This window comes from Xiphophorus maculatus, chromosome 2, assembly GCF_002775205.1.
Source record: "Xiphophorus maculatus strain JP 163 A chromosome 2, X_maculatus-5.0-male, whole genome shotgun sequence".
Classification (NCBI taxonomy): Eukaryota; Metazoa; Chordata; class Actinopteri; order Cyprinodontiformes; family Poeciliidae; genus Xiphophorus; species Xiphophorus maculatus.
Window position 1 is genome coordinate 6,172,288 of NC_036444.1, and position 22,194 is coordinate 6,194,481.

General features: G+C 39.2%; 1 protein-coding gene across 3 annotated transcripts; it reads left to right on the forward strand.

Annotated features, from left to right (window-relative positions):
* The first annotated feature begins 48 nt into the window (after window positions 1–48).
* Window positions 49–21,805, forward strand: caprin1 (cell cycle associated protein 1). 3 transcript variants are annotated; one of them, XM_023350375.1, is made up of 18 exons: window positions 49–193; window positions 1,970–2,125; window positions 2,632–2,694; window positions 2,789–2,875; window positions 2,956–3,194; window positions 3,281–3,363; window positions 5,993–6,169; window positions 6,252–6,304; window positions 6,395–6,478; window positions 8,505–8,678; window positions 9,704–9,812; window positions 9,895–9,956; window positions 10,030–10,122; window positions 11,312–11,458; window positions 19,677–19,830; window positions 19,914–20,093; window positions 21,037–21,143; window positions 21,241–21,805. In XM_023350375.1, exons 2-18 carry the CDS (start codon window positions 1,970–1,972, stop codon window positions 21,325–21,327), a joined length of 2,055 nt encoding a protein of 684 aa, XP_023206143.1. In that variant the 5' UTR covers window positions 49–193; the 3' UTR covers window positions 21,328–21,805. The 3 variants fall into 3 exon arrangements, with proteins under 3 accessions (XP_023206143.1, XP_023206147.1, XP_023206152.1); XM_023350379.1 differs by having other exon boundaries at window positions 19,917–20,093; XM_023350384.1 differs by lacking the exon at window positions 11,312–11,458.
* Window positions 21,806–22,194: the final 389 nt, after the last annotated feature.

Below are 22,194 nucleotides of genomic sequence, written 5' to 3' on the forward strand. Positions count from 1 at the left end.
AGAGGAACCTCGGTCTTTATAAAGAGTTTCTCCTCCTTTCTAACCGTCTCAGTTGTCGGTGAGGCCGGCCGGGCGGATCCCACATTAGAGTGAAACAGAAAATTAAAAAGCAACACAACAACAACAATAACAACAACTTGGCCTTTTACCTAAATTAAGCTATCAAGCTTCCCCGAGGATATATAACAACAAGGTGGGTGAATCAGGAGTGGGGCTGTCGAGGAAAAGAGGTTCCCGACCAGCTGGTGGTCAACACGCGTTGGTGTTAACATCAGCCAGGCGAGCTAATGCTAAGTCTTCGGTGTGTGCTAACGGTGGTGCGGCCAGGGCCATTTTTTTACCGAAACGAGGCAAAAGCAGACGGCTTGACCGCGCTGCTGAGAGAATTACGGCGCTCTTTGACGGAATTATCCGTTTATACCATGTTATTGTGTAATTTCCAGACGTCTGTACATACCAAACCGTTGAAACGAAAGTTACCAGGTTGCTACAGATATCGTCTGATTAACAGGAACAGTTCCTGTGTTACGAAAGTATATATTCCATACATCTAAGCTAATGCTTAACATGTATGGTCGCTTTTCCTCGATTGAATCGTCAAGTCCTATAACAGTTACTTTCGGAAGCAATGTTCCTCTTAAGGTGCTGCTTTAAAAGCATAGTTTAGCACCATCTGCATAAACGTACAATCTGGACAAATCAATTTCCTTTAAAATGTTCGAACAGAATCGTGTTATCGGGGTACAATACAAATAGAGAAGCAACAGAGATGGTTAGTAAATAGTGTATTATGTTGATTTGAATTTTATTTATTTATTTTTTTACATTATTGACACTTCAAATCAAGTGGAAAACGTGCATTATGTTCTCATTGTTAAGTATCTGCTTGATCTCTTGTTTATGTAAGAAGGACTCAGGGTTCAGGCTAACGTTTGAAATGTCATCCAGTCATGAAACTGTTCTGGTATTTAAACCTGAGTCACCAACCTACCTGATCTGTACAGTACTGATGTCACAACTGAAAAATCACCTGCACCGACAATAAGCTAAAGTTTCTTTTTGTCCCCATGTTTTATTAGAAAATGCAGATCAGTTAGTTACTTTGTCAATTATTGGCAAACTGGAGTTTACAATAAAAGCTTAGCAGCCAAATCCCTCCGTTTATGCTATAAACTGAGTTTATGCCTGTTTCTGGTATTTAAAATGTAAGATTTAAAATATTACATTCACAAAACCACACTGTTATACAGCTTCTGTAGTTTAATGCAATTTTAATGAAATGTTCGACATGCTTTCTCTGCCTTTATAAAATTAGTCTGAGAAATAGTAGCAGTAATAACATAGAAGGTAAAGCATGTTTTAAAATGATGCTGCTTTCATAGAAGAGGTTAACAATGAGGCATTTTCTAGCTGTCAAAGTTGATTTATAGAGCACATTAAAAACATCTCCTAATTGTCCTAATTTATGCCTCAAATCTTTTTTCTCTGACATTGATCTGATCTTTCTTTTTACCCCTGAAAGTGAACAAAATTATTTGTTACCATGAGAATTGAAGACAATGGTTGGGAACTCACAAGCTCTGTGGCTGCTACCTGAGCAGATAGCTCCACTAATTGGCTAATATTAGCTTATTCTACTTGTAGCTCTATAAAATGGTAAAAGGTTATAAAATTCTCCACAATAAGAACATTTATTTTCATTTATTCAATATTTAGTTTACAGGACCAGTAAAACTAATCAATATTCTATTGTATTTTGGTAGTGGTAGAAAACATAGTTTTACTTTTGTGCCTTTTTTATGTAAATTCAGTGAATATTTATATTGTACTTATTATTCTGTGAGAATCTCACAACAGCTCAAGTTGATTTTGTCTCCCCAGACATTTGCTGATACAGATGAGACACATTCTGTGAGTGAAATGTTTTGTTATCATTGTCACATGTTGTATTTTCTCTTCGTATTTCTAGATGCCCTCAGCAATGAATGCAAACAGGACCGTGCAATCCGCCAGTCCAGAGGTGGGATCCGCTCCAGGGTCGATGGGCGGCTGTGGCCAGTCCGAGGTCTTGAAGCAAGTGCTGGGCGTCATCGACAAGAAGGTCCGCAACATGGAGAAGAAGAAGGTAAGAAGAAGAAATTTTATTTATATAGCTCTTTTTCAGCGGCAAGGCAGTTCAGAGTGCTTTATATGAATTAGAAGAAAAACAACAATAGTAAAAGAAAAACTGCACCTTAAAATGTTCCATTTGTCATGAAGTAGAAAACTAAATGTTGGTTCTCCGTGTTTAGTTCTTGTTCTGGGTTGATGAGTAGAGTTGAAACAGGAGGCCTGAGTGGTTGGAAGGTTGATGCAACAATAACAAGTCTTTATTGTGTTTTGATCCTAAAATCCTCCACAATTTATAAACTAATAGGAGTTTCTCTAGGTCTTGCTCTGAAGAGTGAAAACTCTTGGTCTGAAGAGTTTTCAGAGCAAGAAATTAGATTTAGAAGTATAAAACTAAATGTTTCTAAGGGCTTTAAACAGTTTATAATCCTTTTTAAATTTTGAATGATCCAGAACAAAAAGCATCATTTGCATTAAGTTTATTACTACTTCATCTGCTGTGTTGTTGGTTTGTCATTGCAGAGCAAACTGGATGACTATAAAGTCAGGAAGAACAAAGGAGAAGGTCTCAACCAGGACCAGCTAGTATGTACACAGAAGGATAACATTCTCTAATTGTTTTAGTATTTGTACAATCATTTCTCATTTTTAACCTTTTGTTTCTCTTTGACGTTCTTAGGAGGCTCTCTCCAAGTACCAAGAAGTCATGCACAACTTGGAATTTGCCAGGGAGTTACACAAGACATTTATTACATTGGGACAAGATGTAAGAATGTTTATTATCTTTTCTTCTGTCAGAGTTGTGTCCATTCCAGTTTTTTCCTAACTGATCCTCCTCATCCTCAGCTCCAGAAGGTGGTGAAGAAGTCTGCACGGCGGGAGCAGCTGCAGCGAGAGGAGGCAGAGCAACGGCGGCTCAAGAACGTCCTTGAGCTGCAGTTTGTCCTTGACCGGCTGGGAGACGAAGCGGTGCGGCAGGACCTGAAGCAGGGCGTGGGAGGCTCGCCGCTCCTCACCGACGGAGACCTTTCCACGTTTGATGAGTTCTATAAGTTGGTGGGACCAGAACGGGATCAGAGCGTGAGGTTGGTGGAAGACACCAAGATTCAAAAAGATTTTTATTTTTTATATTTAACATAGAGATTCTGACTGTTAGTTTTGATGCTCGCAGGTTGATTGACCAGTACGAAGAAGCATCTGTGCACCTTTGGGACCTGCTTGAAGGGAGGGACAAGGCTGTGGTTGGAACTACATGTAAGTTTGGATCAGATTTGTCTTTCTTGACAAAATAACAAATTACTGCGATAAACATTAACATTGTTTTGAGATTATTTTCAAGTAATATATTGATAACGGCATAATAAAGTAAGTTTGTGCACTCAAAATCTTGTAAAGGGACTGTGAAAAATTTTAAATATCCAAAATAAAACAGTAAATCAAAAAGAAATAAAAACCACACACAAATTAAATTATCAAGCTCATTTTAATTTATCTGCCAATAATTGCTTATTCCGACAGACTTGGTTTTATAATCTTTATATAAATTGTGCCTTCCGTTACCGTCTCCTGACTAAATATATAAAATAATTTTTACAGTACAAATTGGGGCTGTAAATTTAAAGATGTCCCTTTGTGCGTCTGGGCCAATGCTGATGGAATATTAACATGTTCTAGATTTACGTTTTAATTGTCTTTGAATAATACAAAAAGTACATTGCAGAAAAATATTTACAGATAAGCTTTGTGTTGGAAATGCAGCTGAAAAATCCCAACTGTACATTCAACTTTATGCATTTATTATAATGAAGTAAAGCTGACCAAATATCGTGTTTTTATTAATTAAATTTTTTGGCATTTATTTTAGAAAACATGGACAAAACTGCTTTTGTTAATGAATGTAGATGCAATTCGATGTCCAGCTGGTGCTAATAGTTGGCAGGACATTTTATTTCCTCAGATGGCTGCTGATTCAACCGTCGTCATGACAGTTTTCACTATGTTGTAGCCGACTGCAAGTGAGCAGTTTCAGACGTCTGAAAGTAGCTGGTTTAAAAGTTTCTGCATCCATGAGCGAGTTTTTGGTTAAAACACTTTGTGTGCAGTGACTGGACTGAAGTGATCAGGTTTAGCGGATGTGTACGTCCTGCGCGCTCAGCGGTTTGGTCCCGGGTTTGGTGCTGCTGCATTCTGCTCCGGGGGCTGCAGGCTGATCCTGACTCAGCAGCAGGGCATGGTGCCAGGGGCCCTGTCGCCTGCGGTTCCCCTGGTCCGGTCTCTGGAGTTCTGCTGGGACGACGGTGACCCAGTTCACTGCAGGCAATCCCTTTCGCCTCATTGAGGGGTCATTTGGAGACGTAGGGGTCAAATTACAGAGGCGATTGCTTTGCATGAAGAGCCACAAAGCAAAGGAAATAACTCGTTAAAGTGTAAAAATGTCACAGGGTTAGGGTAAGTCTTTGGTCAAGGTTTTACATTTGAAATAATTCTGTTTGTTTTTAAGGCTGTGATTTGTCCCAAGACTCGCTGTTACGCTTGGTAGCCAAATGATTCTCCTTTTTATTTGCTTAGTTTTCTTTTATGGTGCTAAGTAATACCGTTTTTTTTTAAAAGGGGCAGTAGCATTTAAAATATACTTTTTGAGCTGTATGTCATGTTACAGTGTTATTCGCTGTGGCTCCCACACTCAACTCCTTCAGACTAGCCAGCATCAATTAGCAAACATCTGGTGGAACTGTGCATCTCTGAGCTCATTGTAGGAGGAGCTACTTCTCAGTGCAACACTGGTAAAAATGTTGTTAAAGGGTTAATAGAGGAGCCATGTTGTGATGACGTGGTTTCGGAGAAAGCAGGAGTTTTTTAAAGAGACAGAGGCCCAAATTTCAGGGTGCTAAATTACAACGTTGATTTTTTTTAAGTCACATTTGATATATATCACATTTTTATAACAACTGAAGGTAAAATAGTTACTTGGTTGTGGTATAACATGACATTATATGGTTGGAAAATACATAATACTGCTTCTTTAAATTAGTTTAGTAAGTAATATAAAGTTAAGACCAAATATAATCGCATTCTTGGCACACTTAGGTTTAAATTGGTCTTTGTTTTCTTTGGTCCAGAAGTAATGTTAGTGATTTTGAAATGACTGAATCCCCCCAGAGTTGAATATTTTAGAGAATCTGTGGAGGCAGCTAAGATTAGGGTGATGGCTCGGAGTTTTTCTGACCGCAGATATTTGGAGCGTCTCACCAAAGATAAATCATCAAAGTAGGAGAGGAAATGCTCAGCTGTAAATGCGTAATTTCCCCCCTAGTAGCATTTTTATGAAGTCATGTTTATAAACATTTAACACTAATTCAGAGGGAAATGAACCAATCGATCATCAGCTCATCAGTTGTTCCTGTATTTTCTCTCTAGAAGCTAATGCATGGCGCTTGTGCTGCTGTGGTTTGCAGCGAAACCTTTCAGAGTCTAAATTCATGTTCATCATTGACAAACTGGACATTTAAAAAACTCCATAAAAATCAACCAACCAGTGACAGGAGTTGAACTCCAGTAATGGAAGAAAACCTCTGTAACTTTTTAAAGTTTTAGAAAACATATCAATTAGTAGCTGGTCATGCCTACTTTCTTCACAAGGTTTAAAATATATTATCGAATTGTGTACATATGCATTAAAGTGCATTAAAAATTGTCATTTTTCTAAGATGACAATTAAAAATTTAATATTTTTGATATTTAACAGCAGTAAAAAAAAAATATACACAGCTTACACCAAAAACTTCAGTCAAAATCCAGATTTATATGTAAATGAAATCATTTTTGCAACTTTGTTTGCTACTAATCTTAATTCTAATTGCTGACCCTGCTAATCCTGTTCTAGACAAGGCACTGAAAGACATATTGGACCAGGTTCTGCTGAGCGGATACTTTGACCGGATTGCATCTCACCAAAACGGAGTGTGTGAGGAAGAGGAGGAGGAAGAGCCGGCAGCTGTGGCGGCAGCAGTGGCACCAGTCGCCGAGTCATCAGAGGCAGAAGAGCAGACAGTTGATCCAGGTAGCGAGTTCTTAAAAATTATTTTTCAGAATCAAGTCATCCAGTAGTTAAATCTGCTCACCGTCCTCCGTTAACTTGACAGAAACTGAAGTCGCGGAGGAATTCACGGAGGTACTCACAGTGGAAACCACAGAAGTGAGAATAGCAAAAAAAAAAATCTTTACTGGGTTTTTATTTTATTTATGCTTTTCAAACATTTTTATTTGTTTTTTTTTTTTGTTTCAGTTCATAAACAGACAGTTCATTCCAGACAGTTCGTACAGTGGCAGTGAAAAGGAGCAGGCGGATGAGTGGACCAGGGAACCCGAGGTGTGTAGCAGACCCGCTTTATTTTTTACAGCTGATGTTTAGTAAAAAATAATTTGTGGAAAATTGATTAAAATGATAGATGTGAAGCAAAGTGTGTTTTGTAGATGAGCATTAACAAGTTATATTTAGGTCTGTCACAAAAACTAATTTTGCTGGAGGATAAATTGTCCCAGAAGTTATTGTGATAAACGATAATATTGTTTTCAATTTATATAATAGTAATAATGGCAGTGTCAAGAATCAATTATCTTTAAATTTTAATGAACATTTAAACATTGGAACTGGAATACATTTTAAATATCCAACATAAATAAAAAAACAACAGAAACGACAAATAAAATGAATTATGAAGTGCCTGTAAAAATTTTCTTTCAAAAAAAGGTCTGGTTGAGACCAAAGCAGCAGAATGACGACTTTTATCATTCAGTTTTTGGTAAAAAGAGCAAAACGATAAATTATGCAAATGAAAATTATTGAGTTTCTTTTAATTTATCATGTAATTAATTGATCTATTGTTCACTTTAACAGACCTAGTTATATTATGCTAATACTGAATGCTAGGGATGCTCCGATCAGGTCTTTGCTGCCGATTCCGATACCAATCACCCATGAGGCCGATCTCTGCCGATTACCTGGATTGGCTGTTAATTTTTCGCTTTAGGTATAAATGCTGCTATGTGATCTGACAAAATGGGAAAATGATCTGTCAATAAATTCACCTAATTTAGACATAAATTACAAAATATTTGCAGGCACAATACAGCTATTCAGTCAAAAGGACAACTGAAAAACTTTCAATCAGTACAATTTTTAACAGTAAGGCTCTCAGTACCATAAATTATGCACAAGTCAAATAAATGTCACAACACTGCCTATATCAAATAATGTCAAGAAAAAAGAAATATTCATTTAGAGTCAAATGCAGGTTGCATCAAAATATACAGTCCTGAGTTACTGAATTAAAACTTCCTGAGAGTTTGGCTAGCTGATTAATGCTGGTTCTGATTGGCTGGTTGTGACTGAGCGGAGTAATTATGCAGAACACAGGGAGGAGGCAGAGGAAATTGATTTTTTTTTTTTTCTTCAGAGATTATCTCATGTTTTTACATAGCAAAAGTTTTAATGCATATGTAAAATATTTTTTTGTTTAAGTCACACGCTGCAGCTTTAAGCAGACGTTCGGTGTGAGAGTTCACTGTGGGTGTAGCAGAAGCGAAGCTACATCTGTGAAATATTACTACCAGTAGCGCGTAGCGAAGGTCCAACAGCGAGAGCAGAACCAGCGTCTTACACCGCCAGCTGAAAGACTTAAATTATTTTTCAGGTTATTTGTTTAGTTTTCTGACCGTGATGCTCTTCCAGGTGAGTATTGGTAGCTGTGCTCTGCTTTACCTGCTGTCTAGCCGCTCCGGAGGTCCTTTTTTTTTTTGCCTGCAGTGAGCCTCGATGTAGCCAAACTTCGTCAAGTGTCTATAAATAAAATCTCAAGTTTTTTCAGACCAAATTTTTATTTCTTGCTTTCTTTTCTCAAAAAGAAATTACAAATAACATAAAATATTGTAAAAAACTGTTTTTTATTTCAACCATCCTTTTTGTGAGTTCACCTGAATTTTAAAGCCCAGATAATTAAAAGTTTTAAAACTTAAACAAGATGGTGGGCCTTCAGCAGGTTGATGAATTGGTAAAATTGATATTGCCCGTTGAAATATATTTCTCTGTTTGGATTATTTTAAAGTTTATTTACTGAGAAAAAGAAGCTCAGAACTTGTGTGTTACAGTGTGAGAATTAAACAACCTGGATGAAAAATAACACATTTTTATACTGTTGTGTTGTGCAACACATATTTAGGGATGTTTATTTATAATCTTACAGGCTATTGAGGACAGATTATTTTTTTAATTACTGCTGTTTTCTTTTACACCAACTAAGCTGTGAGTCTGGAGTAAAATCCCTCGGCTATGAAACACTCAAAGGATGTGAATTCAGAACGGCTTTTGCTAATGAAACTTTTAATCACTCTTTCAGGCTGTCAGTGCCTTGCAGCAGCAGCAACCCGTACAGCCGACAGCTCCACCTGTTGCTCTGGAGACCCATCCCATGAACCTCGCATCTCCCGTTCCCCCGACTGACCCCATGGTCCGCAAGCAGGTGGTGCAGGACCTGATGGCACAGATGCAGGGAACGTACAACTTCATGCAGGTGAGGTCGGGTCGCTGTGCAACAGTAGCTGCGTTTCCATTAAACACACGCAAAACGTTGTCAATATTTCGCTAATGTCAAAGAAACACAATTTATTTTAGAATTGCGCCACTCAGGGTGGCAGGACGTTGGAGTAGCTCTGTGCTTTCATTGAGATTTTTTTCTCACTGCCTTTGTAGGGAAATAGCTTTTCCTTGAATTACTGTTCATGATTAATTTCATGACTGTTTTGGGGAAGGCAGAGCGTCTTCAGTCAGAGGCTTCTCCAGATTCCCTGTAACACTGTCCGCTACAAGAGATCTTAACTGCCAACAGCCATCACTACCTGTAATAACTCTTTGAATGTAAACCAGATGTGTGAACGCACCTTTACTCATTAATTCAAATTCTACAAAGTCTATGTGGAGGCATGTCGAGGGCTTGTTGAGGCTTGTTTTGCATGTCTAGCGCGCCGCGATATGGAGCATTTGACGCGTCCAACAAATAGGCCAGCAGTGGAAAACAACAGCTTGAATGATTCTGATGCGCCCTCGACAATTTATTATCAAGTAAAATTTGGAGCGTTGGAAACGTTTTTGCCATGCATAATGCTAGAAAACGCGCCATTACAACATTTAATTTCCCTTTGGGATCAAAGAATGTTTTAATTTGATTCCATTACATAACAACCTACATTGAAGTCACACGTGCATACGTGTGTTCAATTATAGAAAACGTCCTGTGTCGTCATCCTCTAACTACTTCCTGTTGTTCTTCATGGTTTTTGTCAGTGGTAACATCCAGTTGTTGATCATGTGACTCGAGTTTCCATTGCAGTTTTGAGAAACCAATTTCAATACGGCCAGAAAAACCCACCTCATCCTTTTGGTGAAAGCGATTTTTTTTTTATTTTATTTTTTAAATTGCCGTTTCTCCATTAATAAAATTTATTTTCTAAATGTGAAATTGCTCAGTTAAGTGGTCGATGGAAACGCTGCTGCTGTGTCATCTCGTTGTCGTATGTTATTAAGTTTTTCTGCTCTCAGGACTCCATGTTGGAGTTTGACGGACAGCCCATCGATCCCGCCATCGTGTCAGCACAGCCGATGAAACCTGCTCAGCCTTTGGACGTACCGCAGATGGTTTGTCCTCCAAGTACGTTTGACCCGATTAAATGCCGTGTTGTGGTTTAACGGGGGAAATCCGGTTGCGTCTGATTAAAGTGCGACTGTTGCAGGTCACCCTGAGTCCCGGCCAACGCAACCCACTTCTGTTTCTGTACAGCCTGAGCCCACACAAGTGAGTATTTACCCATCAGCACCATGCAGGTTGCCATAGTGATGGCAATATCAAACGGCTGTGTTGTCTTCAGGTCCCCATCGTCTCACCGACACCGCCGCCGTTGTACCAGACCTCTCACACACCAGATTCTCGACCCTCAACAGAACCAATCGACCCAATCCAGGTGAAGCAGCTTTTCTCTGGCGTCAATCAGTCCCACGGGAATTATCAAGTTATTTATTAATTTTTAAGATTGGTAAAGGATTCAGACCCTTTGAACTTCTAGTAACAAATGTGGGGGTATTTTATTTGGGTGGAGTAAAAAAAAAAACACAAACCAGTGCATGTGGTAGAGCAGTGAAGTGACAACAATGCTTGGCTTCAAGATTTTTCTTATCAAATTCAGTGTGCATGAACATTTAAGCCCATTTTACTCTGATACCCTTAAAAAAATCTACTAAAATCTAACAAGATTGCATTGTTTGTTGGATGCAAACGTTAGATTGCATCTAACAGGAATGCAGTCCAACGTTTGATTAGAAGCCTATACTTTGGAAAAACATGTTTTGGTTCTCACATTTTTTCTCACTGTCTGAAGTTAAATCAGATAAAATTTCTCTTGTTTTAGGTCAGTTAGAAATACCAGAATTATTTTTGTTGAATGGCAGGAAACTTGATGAGATTTTTTGTACCTTTTTCAGACCAGTTGGTTGCATAGGGAGTGTGTAAGAGAAACATTTCGAAACATAAAATTTTGTCTTATTTTAGTTTACCTTGTCAGTACTGTAGAATACTATCAAAAGATGCTATTAACAATAGTCATAAATGTTTTAATAAAACGGTGAATTGAAGCTCTTCTTCAAAGCTTCTTTAGTTCGTATTGTTTCATCTCCAGAGTCTGGAGCTGGAATAGTTTGAAAACTTTCCTGAATTTTTGAATTTTACTGTGGGGGAAAAGTGAACGAACCTTGTAACCATTTCTAGCAAACCATTGTCAGGAAAGTGTCTTAAGATGCAGATAATGGACTAATATATCAATAATCAATAAATGGTCATGGCGGAGCTTGTGGTTAGAATAGTTTTGTCCTTATCTGATGACCCTGACAAGCAGAAAGTGTTGAAACAAATTTTCTGCCTTCAAGAGAACGTCTGACCACTCTGGTATCCATTTTCACTTGTTGCTTTTTAGCAAAAACAATTTACAGAAGGAAAATATCTGTGTCTTACTAATAATTTATGAAGTGAAAATCTCATTTGCAGCAACAACAAAAAAAACTCTAATCTGCCCTAAAACTCCAGCCTCAGCCTTTCAGCAGCTTACATATCCATCCCAACCCTAAATGTAATGTGTGTTGTGTCTCTCTCTGCAACAGACCTCCATGTCATTGTCGTCAGAACAGCCTCCCCCCTCCACAGCTCTCCCTCCTGCCTCTCAGACGCAGGTCTTTCAGCCTGTTTCCAAAGCTCCTCACAGCAGTGGCATCAATGTCAATGCAGCTCCATTCCAGTCAATGCAAACAGTAAGGCCGTGATGATACTTCCTGTTTCTCTGTCTCAACGTCAAACCAGTCTCATACTGCCTTTAGCCACTGAATGCAAACTCATGCTTCTCTTGTGTGTCTGTCTGCATTGTTCTGCATGACATAATGTCAGTAGCTGCTGAGGCTCATATTAGCTTTTCACCAGAGGCCTGAGTGCAGCCAAAGATTCGACTTTAAGACTTAGCAAAAAACCAGAGTGCACATTTGATGAGAAAACATGGATGCCTGTTTTTTTTTTTTTTTTCTTTTTTTCTGCAGCGTTATCTTTATTTTCCCATCATGTTGCAGCAGTTTTGTTTTACAAATCCAGGTGCTGCAAGGAGAGCAGTATTCCTTATCAGTTTAGAAGGTGTTCATGTCTGTAGCTCAGGATAATTTCTGGTCATTCTCTTAAAAATGTTTGAGAGAAAAATAAAAGTGAGCAAAAGGCAGCTTGGAAATGAGTGGAAAGTCTCCAAAAGTGACAACTGTATGTTTCCAACTAGTTCACCTTAGTCAAAAGTAGTGACGGTAAGATTTGATTCATAAAGAACGATTTTTAGAAGAAGACATCGGAAGAACACAGCAGTTTGGAAACCTAAAAAACCAGCACTCTACTAAGGGATTTAAAAGCTAATTGTCTCAAGCCCAGTCGTTTGATTCACTAAAACTCGTAGCATTCAGATAGAGGTCATTGTTTCTGCTCTAGTTCTGTCCTCCATTGTTAATCTGATATCCAAAGGCATTTTCCTCCCAACAATTGTTTGCTGTAAGGAACCATGGAGTAATTACATAAGTCCATTCTCTTTTGTAGAGAAAAGACTTGTAGGTCTTCAACCTGTGGCTCTTTGGAGCTTCCATAATGGCTCTGAAAAATTAATTTCAAAAGAGAGGAATTAAACAATTAAAAAAAGAAATTAGATATAACAAATGTAGAATTTAAGTATTTGCTAAACATCTAATTTCCATGCACAAAAATAGCTTTTTTGCATTTAATTTCTACTATAGAATGGCATAGCTATTAGCAATATTTATTAGTTTTTCCTCCTCATTTTTTTGGAAACTAAGTGCTCTTTTCATTTACATCATTTTCCACAAATATCCCATAGAAGAAAATGTATCAATCCTCTTTTGTAAATGTTTGATGTTTTTTTTTTGTTTTTTTTTTGCTTTTAAACCTAAAAACAGAAATGTAAAAAATGACCACAAATTTCCTATAGCAAATATTCACTCAAAGGTTTTCAGGGTGTAACTGCACTACAGTAATGTAAATGTCAAAGTATTAAGTCGTGTAACTTAAATGCTTTAACACTACAAACATCAAACGTATAAAACGTAAAAACCACTGAGAAATAATTTTCTTTCCTGAAGAACTTTATGCTCACAAACAGCTCTTGTTGCCTTGGCAACAGACATAAGATTACTGGTGTGTGGATTGCATTCACTTCTTTCTTTGACAGTATTTCATCTTTTTTTCTGTCGCCAATAAGTTTAACACATTAGCTTAATATCAGAGCAAAATGTGGAGAAACTTCTTTTAGTTTATTACTTAGCAACCCAGAACAAGAATCAAACATGGAGAATCAACATTTAACTTTATACAAACCAGAACTCAACCCAGAACAACTGGAACCAACATCTAGTTTTTTACTTCACCATTATTTAGTTTTATACTTTTCGCCTTTTTGTCTTTCTCCTGGTTGTGTTTTGTTTGTATTACCTTCTGATTCATGTAAATCACTTTGAACTGCCTGGTTGCTGAAAATGTGGTATATAAATAAAATTACCTTACATGTCAGCTTGACCTTTTTCTATTGGCAGGAAACAGCGTAATGAACTGTTTCCTGTTTCTCAAGATGTAGCCATAAAGTTCTTTTGTTGTCAGAAAATGCTTTTGAAATATTTTGCTTCCAGAAGTCGAGCCTGGATTACGATTTATGAAGATTTTAAATTTTAAGTGTTAGTTGATTGTTGTTTGATTCTAAAATGTATCTGCCAGTTTTCTGAGCATTGGAGCATTAACTGTTCTCATGCCATGATTTTCTCCATCCAGGAATGTGATCAGAGATTACATATAATCTGGATTAATGTCCCTCTTATGTACATGAAGCTTCTGCTGGCTCTGTGTATCTCTCTGCTGTATTTGTGGGTTTCTTACACATCCAGTAAATGAAGAACGTGGTTTACATCACAGCTAATGAACCCGTGAGCTTTCCTCTGGTTTTGGCTTCACCTCAATGTGGCCTTTGTTTGTCCCGTGTTGTTGCGCAACACCCCCCCCCTCCTTTCTGTCTCTACTCTCTCACTCTCGTACTTCCTCTTCTGAGAGGGGAGATGTGCTACCAGCTCTCCATCTAACGGGTTAATTGAGTTTCCTAAATCTGCCGGGATTTACCCTGTCCAGAACTGAAGTAAACTCTGTTTAAGCTGGTTTCGAGAAACGATTCACCTGATTTTTAACGGCCTACATCCAGGTGTCCCACCCTTCTTCCCTCTGTGAATTAGCCAGACTGAGCAGCCTACAGCCAACTAGTTTCACAGAGCACACCTGTTAACGGTCGCTCGTTCTCTTATTTTACAACTTGCATTTGTTATTGAACCAGGTAGGTTTTAGTGACTCGGGCGAGTCCCAAGGATGACGTTTTAAATTTGGGCTACCAGCAACTTAAAAACATTTTAAACTTTTTCCTCTCCAGAATCAAACATCACAGCTATTTTACAACCATCAAAGAACTTTAAGGTGACTCATTAACTAAATGTCCACAACATCTTTTAGATTTTCTTTATGCTAAATATTTTATTAGTAAGGCATTTTTGCAAGGGTCAGTACAGCTTAATTCAGTAGCAGAAATAATCAAATAAGTAAAATCAATCATCTAGTCTGTCTTTCCCTACTGCTGATACTGAAAACTAAAAAAGGAAACCTTTGAGAGAGACGGACGGAGCCTGGCGCCTCGAACCCCAGACCTGGCACGACGACGAAGAAGGTGCTGCAGCAGGAGGAAGACGCCGATCGATGAAGGCCAGGATCTCCGCAGGTCTGATGATGAAGAAGGTGTTGCAGCAGGAGGAAGACGCCGATCGATGAAGGCCAGGATCTCCGCAGGTCTGATGATGAAGAAGGTGTTGCAGCAGGAGGAAGATGTTGATCGATGAAGGCAGGAATCTCTGTAGGTCTGATGAGCCTCCTCTCCGCATGGATGGTGAGGTCACACAGGACTTGGTGCTGGCAAGAAAAAAGGCACCAGTTCTTCTTCTTTGTCTTTGCCTTTGCCTTTGTCTTCATCTTTGTCTTTGGGGTCTGAACCCAGCCGATGAGAGAAGTGCGATTCGAAGCCACAGGTTGTGGGGCTGACGGGTTGGTCCCCATGGCCGGACAGTCTTCGGCTCCGTGGCCCCGGCTCTTCTTCAGCTGCAGAGTTCTTTGTCCATCTCTTGGCTCGAAGCTGCCCGGAGGATCCAACGAACGGTTCCTCTTTTGCACTCACCTTTTATAGGGTTTCTGACTGCTTAGACAGATGATCTCATATCCATCACTGTCTTACAGACATTTCCTGATGTCTGTGCTAATGTCTCAGGGTTGCTCAACCTCCTATGTCCATTGCCTGCACAACCTTTCACCTACTCTCTAAATAAGGCGTTGATCATCTCTGCTCTCCTGTTAGTTCCTTGCCTTTCACCTTTCACCTACTCTCTACCTCCAACATATCAGTGATGTTTAATTGCAGTTACACCTTTTTACACCATTTCAAGTTCAATGTCAAAATCACATTTATATCACATTTATTTTCTTTAGCTTCTCTGATTTAGCATTCATTTATAATTTTATAACCATAACTTATATCACATTTATTTTCTTCAGCTTCTCTGATTTATCATTCATTTATGATTTTATAACCATAACTTATTAATTATCCTTATTATAATCCTAATGTGAGTTATTACAGATGTTTTTCTGAAAAGAAACCAAAAGAATAATACATGATTCTAATTATTTACTACTAAAGTTACAGTTACTTGTTTTCCTTGTAAGTGTTCCCACAAATATAAGTGTAAGTATTATTACAAGTAAACCAATATTAATATAAGTATTTTACTTTGAATCTTATCAAATTATCCAAAAATGTTTAGATTTCATTCTTTAAACTTTCATGATTTAAAATAAGGAATAGTCTCAGCTATTTTTATAAATCTGCAGGCTGGAACTTACTTCCTCTTTTTCCAGGAAACCTGCTTTTCCTGTTTAATGACTCTTTCTGACTGACTATGATTTCTTATGATTAGATAGAAAAAAGTAGAATTAAAGCAAAGTTTGCATGAGACAAAAACAACACACACAACCAGATTTATTTTATTGACACTTAAGTCTACTGTTGGGCCTAGATATCACTTGAGTGATTCATTTTAAAGATAACTTTATTTATTATTACTGTTAAACTAAAATCTCCAGCATGGGGAAGTGGGATGAGCTCGGATTTTCTTGACACCCCCTCCACGAGGTCAGACCTTTCACATGCTGGGAGTCCATCACCCTCCTGCAGTTCGCCGTCCTCATCCCCTGGAAAGAGAAGAGGTTCGTCTGGGATGTGAAGATGCAGATTCTTCATCCTCAGTTGTCACAGAGGGCTCAGTGTAGTCATCAAAACTCCACTTCTCTTGACACCCCCTCCTTGGAGTTTTGATTTCCCCCATGAGGTGATGAATGTCGAAGAAAACTTGGATCGTTCTGATTCTTCTACAGGAACTTTCGCTGGATGAACTGTCGGTTCTTCAGGATGTGAGATGATTCTTTAGGGAAGGGAAGATGGGCTGAGACAGAAGGCCTCAAAAAAAAAAAAATTCTGGCTGTTCAGCAGAGCAAAGCAAAAAGCATAAGCATCATGACGCTTTATCCGTAATCATGATCCTTTTCCATTTTAATCCATCAGGTTGTGACAGGAGTTCTTCTTTAGCATAATCCAATTTCTTCACGGCCCTCCCAGTCCAAAGCCTTGAAGTTGTTCTTTGAACGGCAACCTTCCCGTAATAGTGGCCAGTCTACTGTAGGATGGCATGGTGCTTAATTCTCTGGCCATCTTCTCGTAATGTTCTGGTTCGCTGTAGCTAAGAACTGGCTTGAGCACTGCTTCCTCATGGACCCCTTTCTTCATCAGTAGTACTGTGTTGAAGTTCAGTACTTGCTTTACAAAAACTCGGGCGTTGAATCTCAGCTTGATCCCCGTAGCTGCAGGCCGATCTTGAGCTTTAATCCAAACTCTCTGCCCTGTTTTCAGTGACACTTTGAGCTGCAACTTCCCTTTTTCTTCTCTGAGCAAAAAGGAGAAGTGTCTTCGCCTCCCTGCTTTCTGTGACGTGAACGGAGTTCCTCTGCAGGGGAAGACCTGCTCTTCTAGCAGTTGTCACTGTGTCCATCAGCACCAAGAGGTACTTCTCACCTCTCTTTCCTGTTGTCCCCATTGGCTCTGCTACATCCATGCAGACTGAACCCCATGGGACTGTGCTCTTGATGAACAAACCTTCCATCCGCTGTCCTGGGTGCCCTGGGTAGCTGTGCAGAAAGTTGATGCAGTTCTGTTGAGGTCTCCTCCTTTTCCAAACGATCTGGACGGCCGGCTTCCTCCGGTTTCTTCCCCAGATTTTCCTCCTCGAAGTGATCATCCATCACTCCGTCTCTCCGTCGGTTCGAGTTGTCTATCCCCCAAAGCCTCTCTTTGCGCTCTTGAGCAGGGATGGGTCTAGACTATGTTGGCTACTAGCTTCACTGTCTGGATCCGGTCATTCTATCCTCAGTAGAAGCTTTCCCTCACCTGTACGCTATACAGTTACTGCGAGGGTTGTGACTGATGGCCTTATCAGTCACCACTAACTCTTTTCCCTAAGAGTTAGTAACCCAAGTGAGCTATTCAGAGTCTCACATCTGTTTTCACTGACTTGGCATAGGGCCCTCCTACTTCGTTAGTCGTGCCCCACGTTGGGCGCCACTTGTTGTTGCGCAACACCCCCCCCCTCCTTTCTGTCTCTACTCTCTCACTCTCGTACTTCCTCTTCTGAGAGGGGAGATGTGCTACCAGCTCTCCATCTAACGGGTTAATTGAGTTTCCTAAATCTGCCGGGATTTACCCTGTCCAGAACTGAAGTAAACTCTGTTTAAGCTGGTTTCGAGAAACGATTCACCTGATTTTTAACGGCCTACATCCAGGTGTCCCACCCTTCTTCCCTCTGTGAATTAGCCAGACTGAGCAGCCTACAGCCAACTAGTTTCACAGAGCACACCTGTTAACGGTCGCTCGTTCTCTTATTTTACAACTTGCATTTGTTATTGAACCAGGTAGGTTTTAGTGACTCGGGCGAGTCCCAAGGATGACGTTTTAAATTTGGGCTACCAGCAACTTAAAAACATTTTAAACTTTTTCCTCTCCAGAATCAAACATCACAGCTATTTTACAACCATCAAAGAACTTTAAGGTGACTCATTAACTAAATGTCCACAACATCTTTTAGATTTTCTTTATGCTAAATATTTTATTAGTAAGGCATTTTTGCAAGGGTCAGTACAGCTTAATTCAGTAGCAGAAATAATCAAATAAGTAAAATCAATCATCTAGTCTGTCTTTCCCTACTGCTGATACTGAAAACTAAAAAAGGAAACCTTTGAGAGAGACGGACGGAGCCTGGCGCCTCGAACCCCAGACCTGGCACGACGACGAAGAAGGTGCTGCAGCAGGAGGAAGACGCCGATCGATGAAGGCCAGGATCTCCGCAGGTCTGATGATGAAGAAGGTGTTGCAGCAGGAGGAAGACGCCGATCGATGAAGGCCAGGATCTCCGCAGGTCTGATGATGAAGAAGGTGTTGCAGCAGGAGGAAGATGTTGATCGATGAAGGCAGGAATCTCTGTAGGTCTGATGAGCCTCCTCTCCGCATGGATGGTGAGGTCACACAGGACTTGGTGCTGGCAAGAAAAAAGGCACCAGTTCTTCTTCTTTGTCTTTGCCTTTGCCTTTGTCTTCATCTTTGTCTTTGGGGTCTGAACCCAGCCGATGAGAGAAGTGCGATTCGAAGCCACAGGTTGTGGGGCTGACGGGTTGGTCCCCATGGCCGGACAGTCTTCGGCTCCGTGGCCCCGGCTCTTCTTCAGCTGCAGAGTTCTTTGTCCATCTCTTGGCTCGAAGCTGCCCGGAGGATCCAACGAACGGTTCCTCTTTTGCACTCACCTTTTATAGGGTTTCTGACTGCTTAGACAGATGATCTCATATCCATCACTGTCTTACAGACATTTCCTGATGTCTGTGCTAATGTCTCAGGGTTGCTCAACCTCCTATGTCCATTGCCTGCACAACCTTTCACCTACTCTCTAAATAAGGCGTTGATCATCTCTGCTCTCCTGTTAGTTCCTTGCCTTTCACCTTTCACCTACTCTCTACCTCCAACATATCAGTGATGTTTAATTGCAGTTACACCTTTTACACCATTTCAAGTTCAATGTCAAAATCACATTTATATCACATTTATTTTCTTTAGCTTCTCTGATTTAGCATTCATTTATAATTTTATAACCATAACTTATATCACATTTATTTTCTTCAGCTTCTCTGATTTATCATTCATTTATGATTTTATAACCATAACTTATTAATTATCCTTATTATAATCCTAATGTGAGTTATTACAGATGTTTTTCTGAAAAGAAACCAAAAGAATAATACATGATTCTAATTATTTACTACTAAAGTTACAGTTACTTGTTTTCCTTGTAAGTGTTCCCACAAATATAAGTGTAAGTATTATTACAAGTAAACCAATATTAATATAAGTATTTTACTTTGAATCTTATCAAATTATCCAAAAATGTTTAGATTTCATTCTTTAAACTTTCATGATTTAAAATAAGGAATAGTCTCAGCTATTTTTATAAATCTGCAGGCTGGAACTTACTTCCTCTTTTTCCAGGAAACCTGCTTTTCCTGTTTAATGACTCTTTCTGACTGACTATGATTTCTTATGATTAGATAGAAAAAAGTAGAATTAAAGCAAAGTTTGCATGAGACAAAAACAACACACACAACCAGATTTATTTTATTGACACTTAAGTCTACTGTTGGGCCTAGATATCACTTGAGTGATTCATTTTAAAGATAACTTTATTTATTATTACTGTTAAACTAAAATCTCCAGCATGGGGAAGTGGGATGAGCTCGGATTTTCTTGACACCCGTTAGGTGTTCAACCTTAATGCCCCAGTCCCGCCAGCCAATGAGCCCGAGGGCCTGAACCAGGCCAACCAGTACCAGAACAGCTACAACCCGGCTTTCAGCAGCCAGTCGCAGCATTCTGTGGAGCAGACAGACATTCAGTCTGAGCAGCTACAGGCTGGTGGGTAATTACTTTAGTAGTTTTACATTCTTTATGTTATCGACGGCCGCGTGACCTTTGTTTCTGTCGATGCCCGTCTCCAGTAGTCGGTGCCTTCCACGCCCAGGACCAGAGCGGGGGCCACCAGCAGCCTCCTCAGCAGGGCCCGGGCTTCGGCAGGCAGGCTCAGTCCTTCTACAACAGCAGAGGCATGAGCCGCGGCGGGCCCAGAAACGCCCGCGGCTTGATCAACGGCTACAGAGGCGCCTCCAACGGGTTCAGAGGTCAGCGCTCACCTGCACCAGGGCTGAAACGATTGTGATTAATCGACTACTGAAATAATCGTCAACTAATTTAGTAATCAGTTGATTAACTGAAGTATACAGACTCTGGAAAAAAAAAAAAACATTTGCTGTAAGAACAGCACACTCAGAGCTGTGATTAATCTGAAATTATACAAAAATATATACATTTTGCATTTAAGATATAAATAACCTTTGTCTGTACTACCCAGAACTCCTCAGGTGGCATTTTAGTTTCACCTGCTTCAAATTTTGTTCTACTGGTAGATAATTTAACTTATAAAATGGAAAAAGTGTCTTTCTATAAGTTAATCTTCCAATGGAACAAGCACATTTTCATCAATATTAAGGAGTTAATTACTTAAAACAAGCTCCTATTTCTTGTTAAAAGAGTTGATCGTAAGTTAGTTTTGTCTTATTTCAAGTTTACTAAGATATTTGCACTAGAAACTAGACCAAAAATACTTGGTAAGATTTAGTTTTTTTTGCAAATGGACATTGTTTGAGTCTGTATACTCCAGTTAACGATTAATCAATGACTAAATTAGTTGATTATTTCAATAATGAATCACTATTAATTCAAATCATTGCTTCAGCCCTACTAAAAATATAATTCCCCCCCCCCCAACAGATTCATACGAATTAATAGAATTGAGGCAAGAGATTATACCTTGAGGATATTTTTAATCAAATCATTCGAGGGATTATTGCAGGCCTGCTTTCAGCTTGTTCAATGATGGGAAGGTTGAAAACTCAGATGAAAAATGCAGTCCCCCATTAGCTGCTGAGCTCTCTTTTGAAACCTAAATATCTTGACAGATAGTGAGAAATACTTCCCTGACTGGAGAAATGTTCCAAACAGATTCACGTCTTATGATTTTCCATCAGTGATCTGGAGCTAAATGGAAATCGTTATTTTTTTCAGGTGGTTATGACGCTTATCGCCCTCCTTTCGCCAGCGCTCCCAACTCCGGATATGGACAGCCCCAGTTCAACACACCTCGCGATTACCCAAATGGGAGTTTTCAGAGGGTATGAAAGAAGCTTTAAGTCTCCGCTGACTTTGTGAAAACAAAATGTGCTGTCAGAAAAGTTCCTAAAATGTCTCTATTCTTTGCCGCCGATCAAGGACGGTTACCAACAGAACTACAAGCGAGGAGCTGGCCAAGGACCCAGAGGAGTTTCGAGAAGCAGCACTCAAGCAATTCGATCCTGAAATGGCCTTTTAAAATGACTGTGACTGAAAAATTTGCACCACACTGAAACATTTAAAATTCATGAATGCATTTCCCCATCTCATGTTTGCTCTGATTTCTTTGTTCCTTATCAGTGGTATTTTTACTTTCTGTCTCTTCCATCAAAGTGATGCGAGCTTTGATATCTGGAAATTTAAAAAATCATTTAAAGCTCAAAACACAAGGTAAGCTGTGAACCCAATCACTGGTTCACACGAGCCGTGTGTACCAACAGTCCTGTAAACTTGAAAGATCCCATAAGTTATATATAAATATATATTTTTTATTAACAAATGCACCTGCCACTGCTGGTCCAAATTATGGGAGTTTCTTTCCCTTCTTCGGTTCTTTTCTGTCATTTTGGTTCAAAGAAAGAAGACTTTTTGTTTAACAAGCTCCCGTATTCTTGTTTGTAAATTGATGTTGCTTCAAAAGTTTCAATAAAGTTGTGTTGCATAATCATGTTTCAGCTTTGAGTTTTTACATAAAAAATATCTTGGTTGTGTATAAAACCGAAACAATTGCAAAAGGTATTTTGATATCCAAAAATTGGTCGGACTGGTTGGGCTTTGTTAGCTTCTTAGAGGTGCTGAAAAATATTTACATAGTATCAAAATTAAAACTAGAATATATTTTAATTTATTTAAACTGTACTCAAGAAAATTGGTTAGTCATTCAACTCGAGATTAGGAATCAAGAAAGTTTTTCACATTGATGGAACTGAAGGATTCTTGGGTTAAAATCTTGTTGAAGATGGTTTGTAAGAGGAAATACGTTACATTTTTATTCTGCACTGCTAAAATAACCAAATTTCTCAAACTGCCTTACACTCAAAACATGAACGAAAA

Coding starts and splice junctions, on each gene's coding strand:
- caprin1 (XM_023350375.1), top strand. CDS start 1,970: ATGCCCTCAGCAATGAATGCAAACAGGACCGTGCAATCCGCCAGTCCA. Junction 6,479..8,504: donor AGTGGACCAGGGAACCCGAG/GTGTGTAGCAGA, acceptor TCACTCTTTCAG/GCTGTCAGTGCCTTGCAGCA. Junction 11,459..19,676: donor CATTCCAGTCAATGCAAACA/GTAAGGCCGTGA, acceptor GACACCCGTTAG/GTGTTCAACCTTAATGCCCC.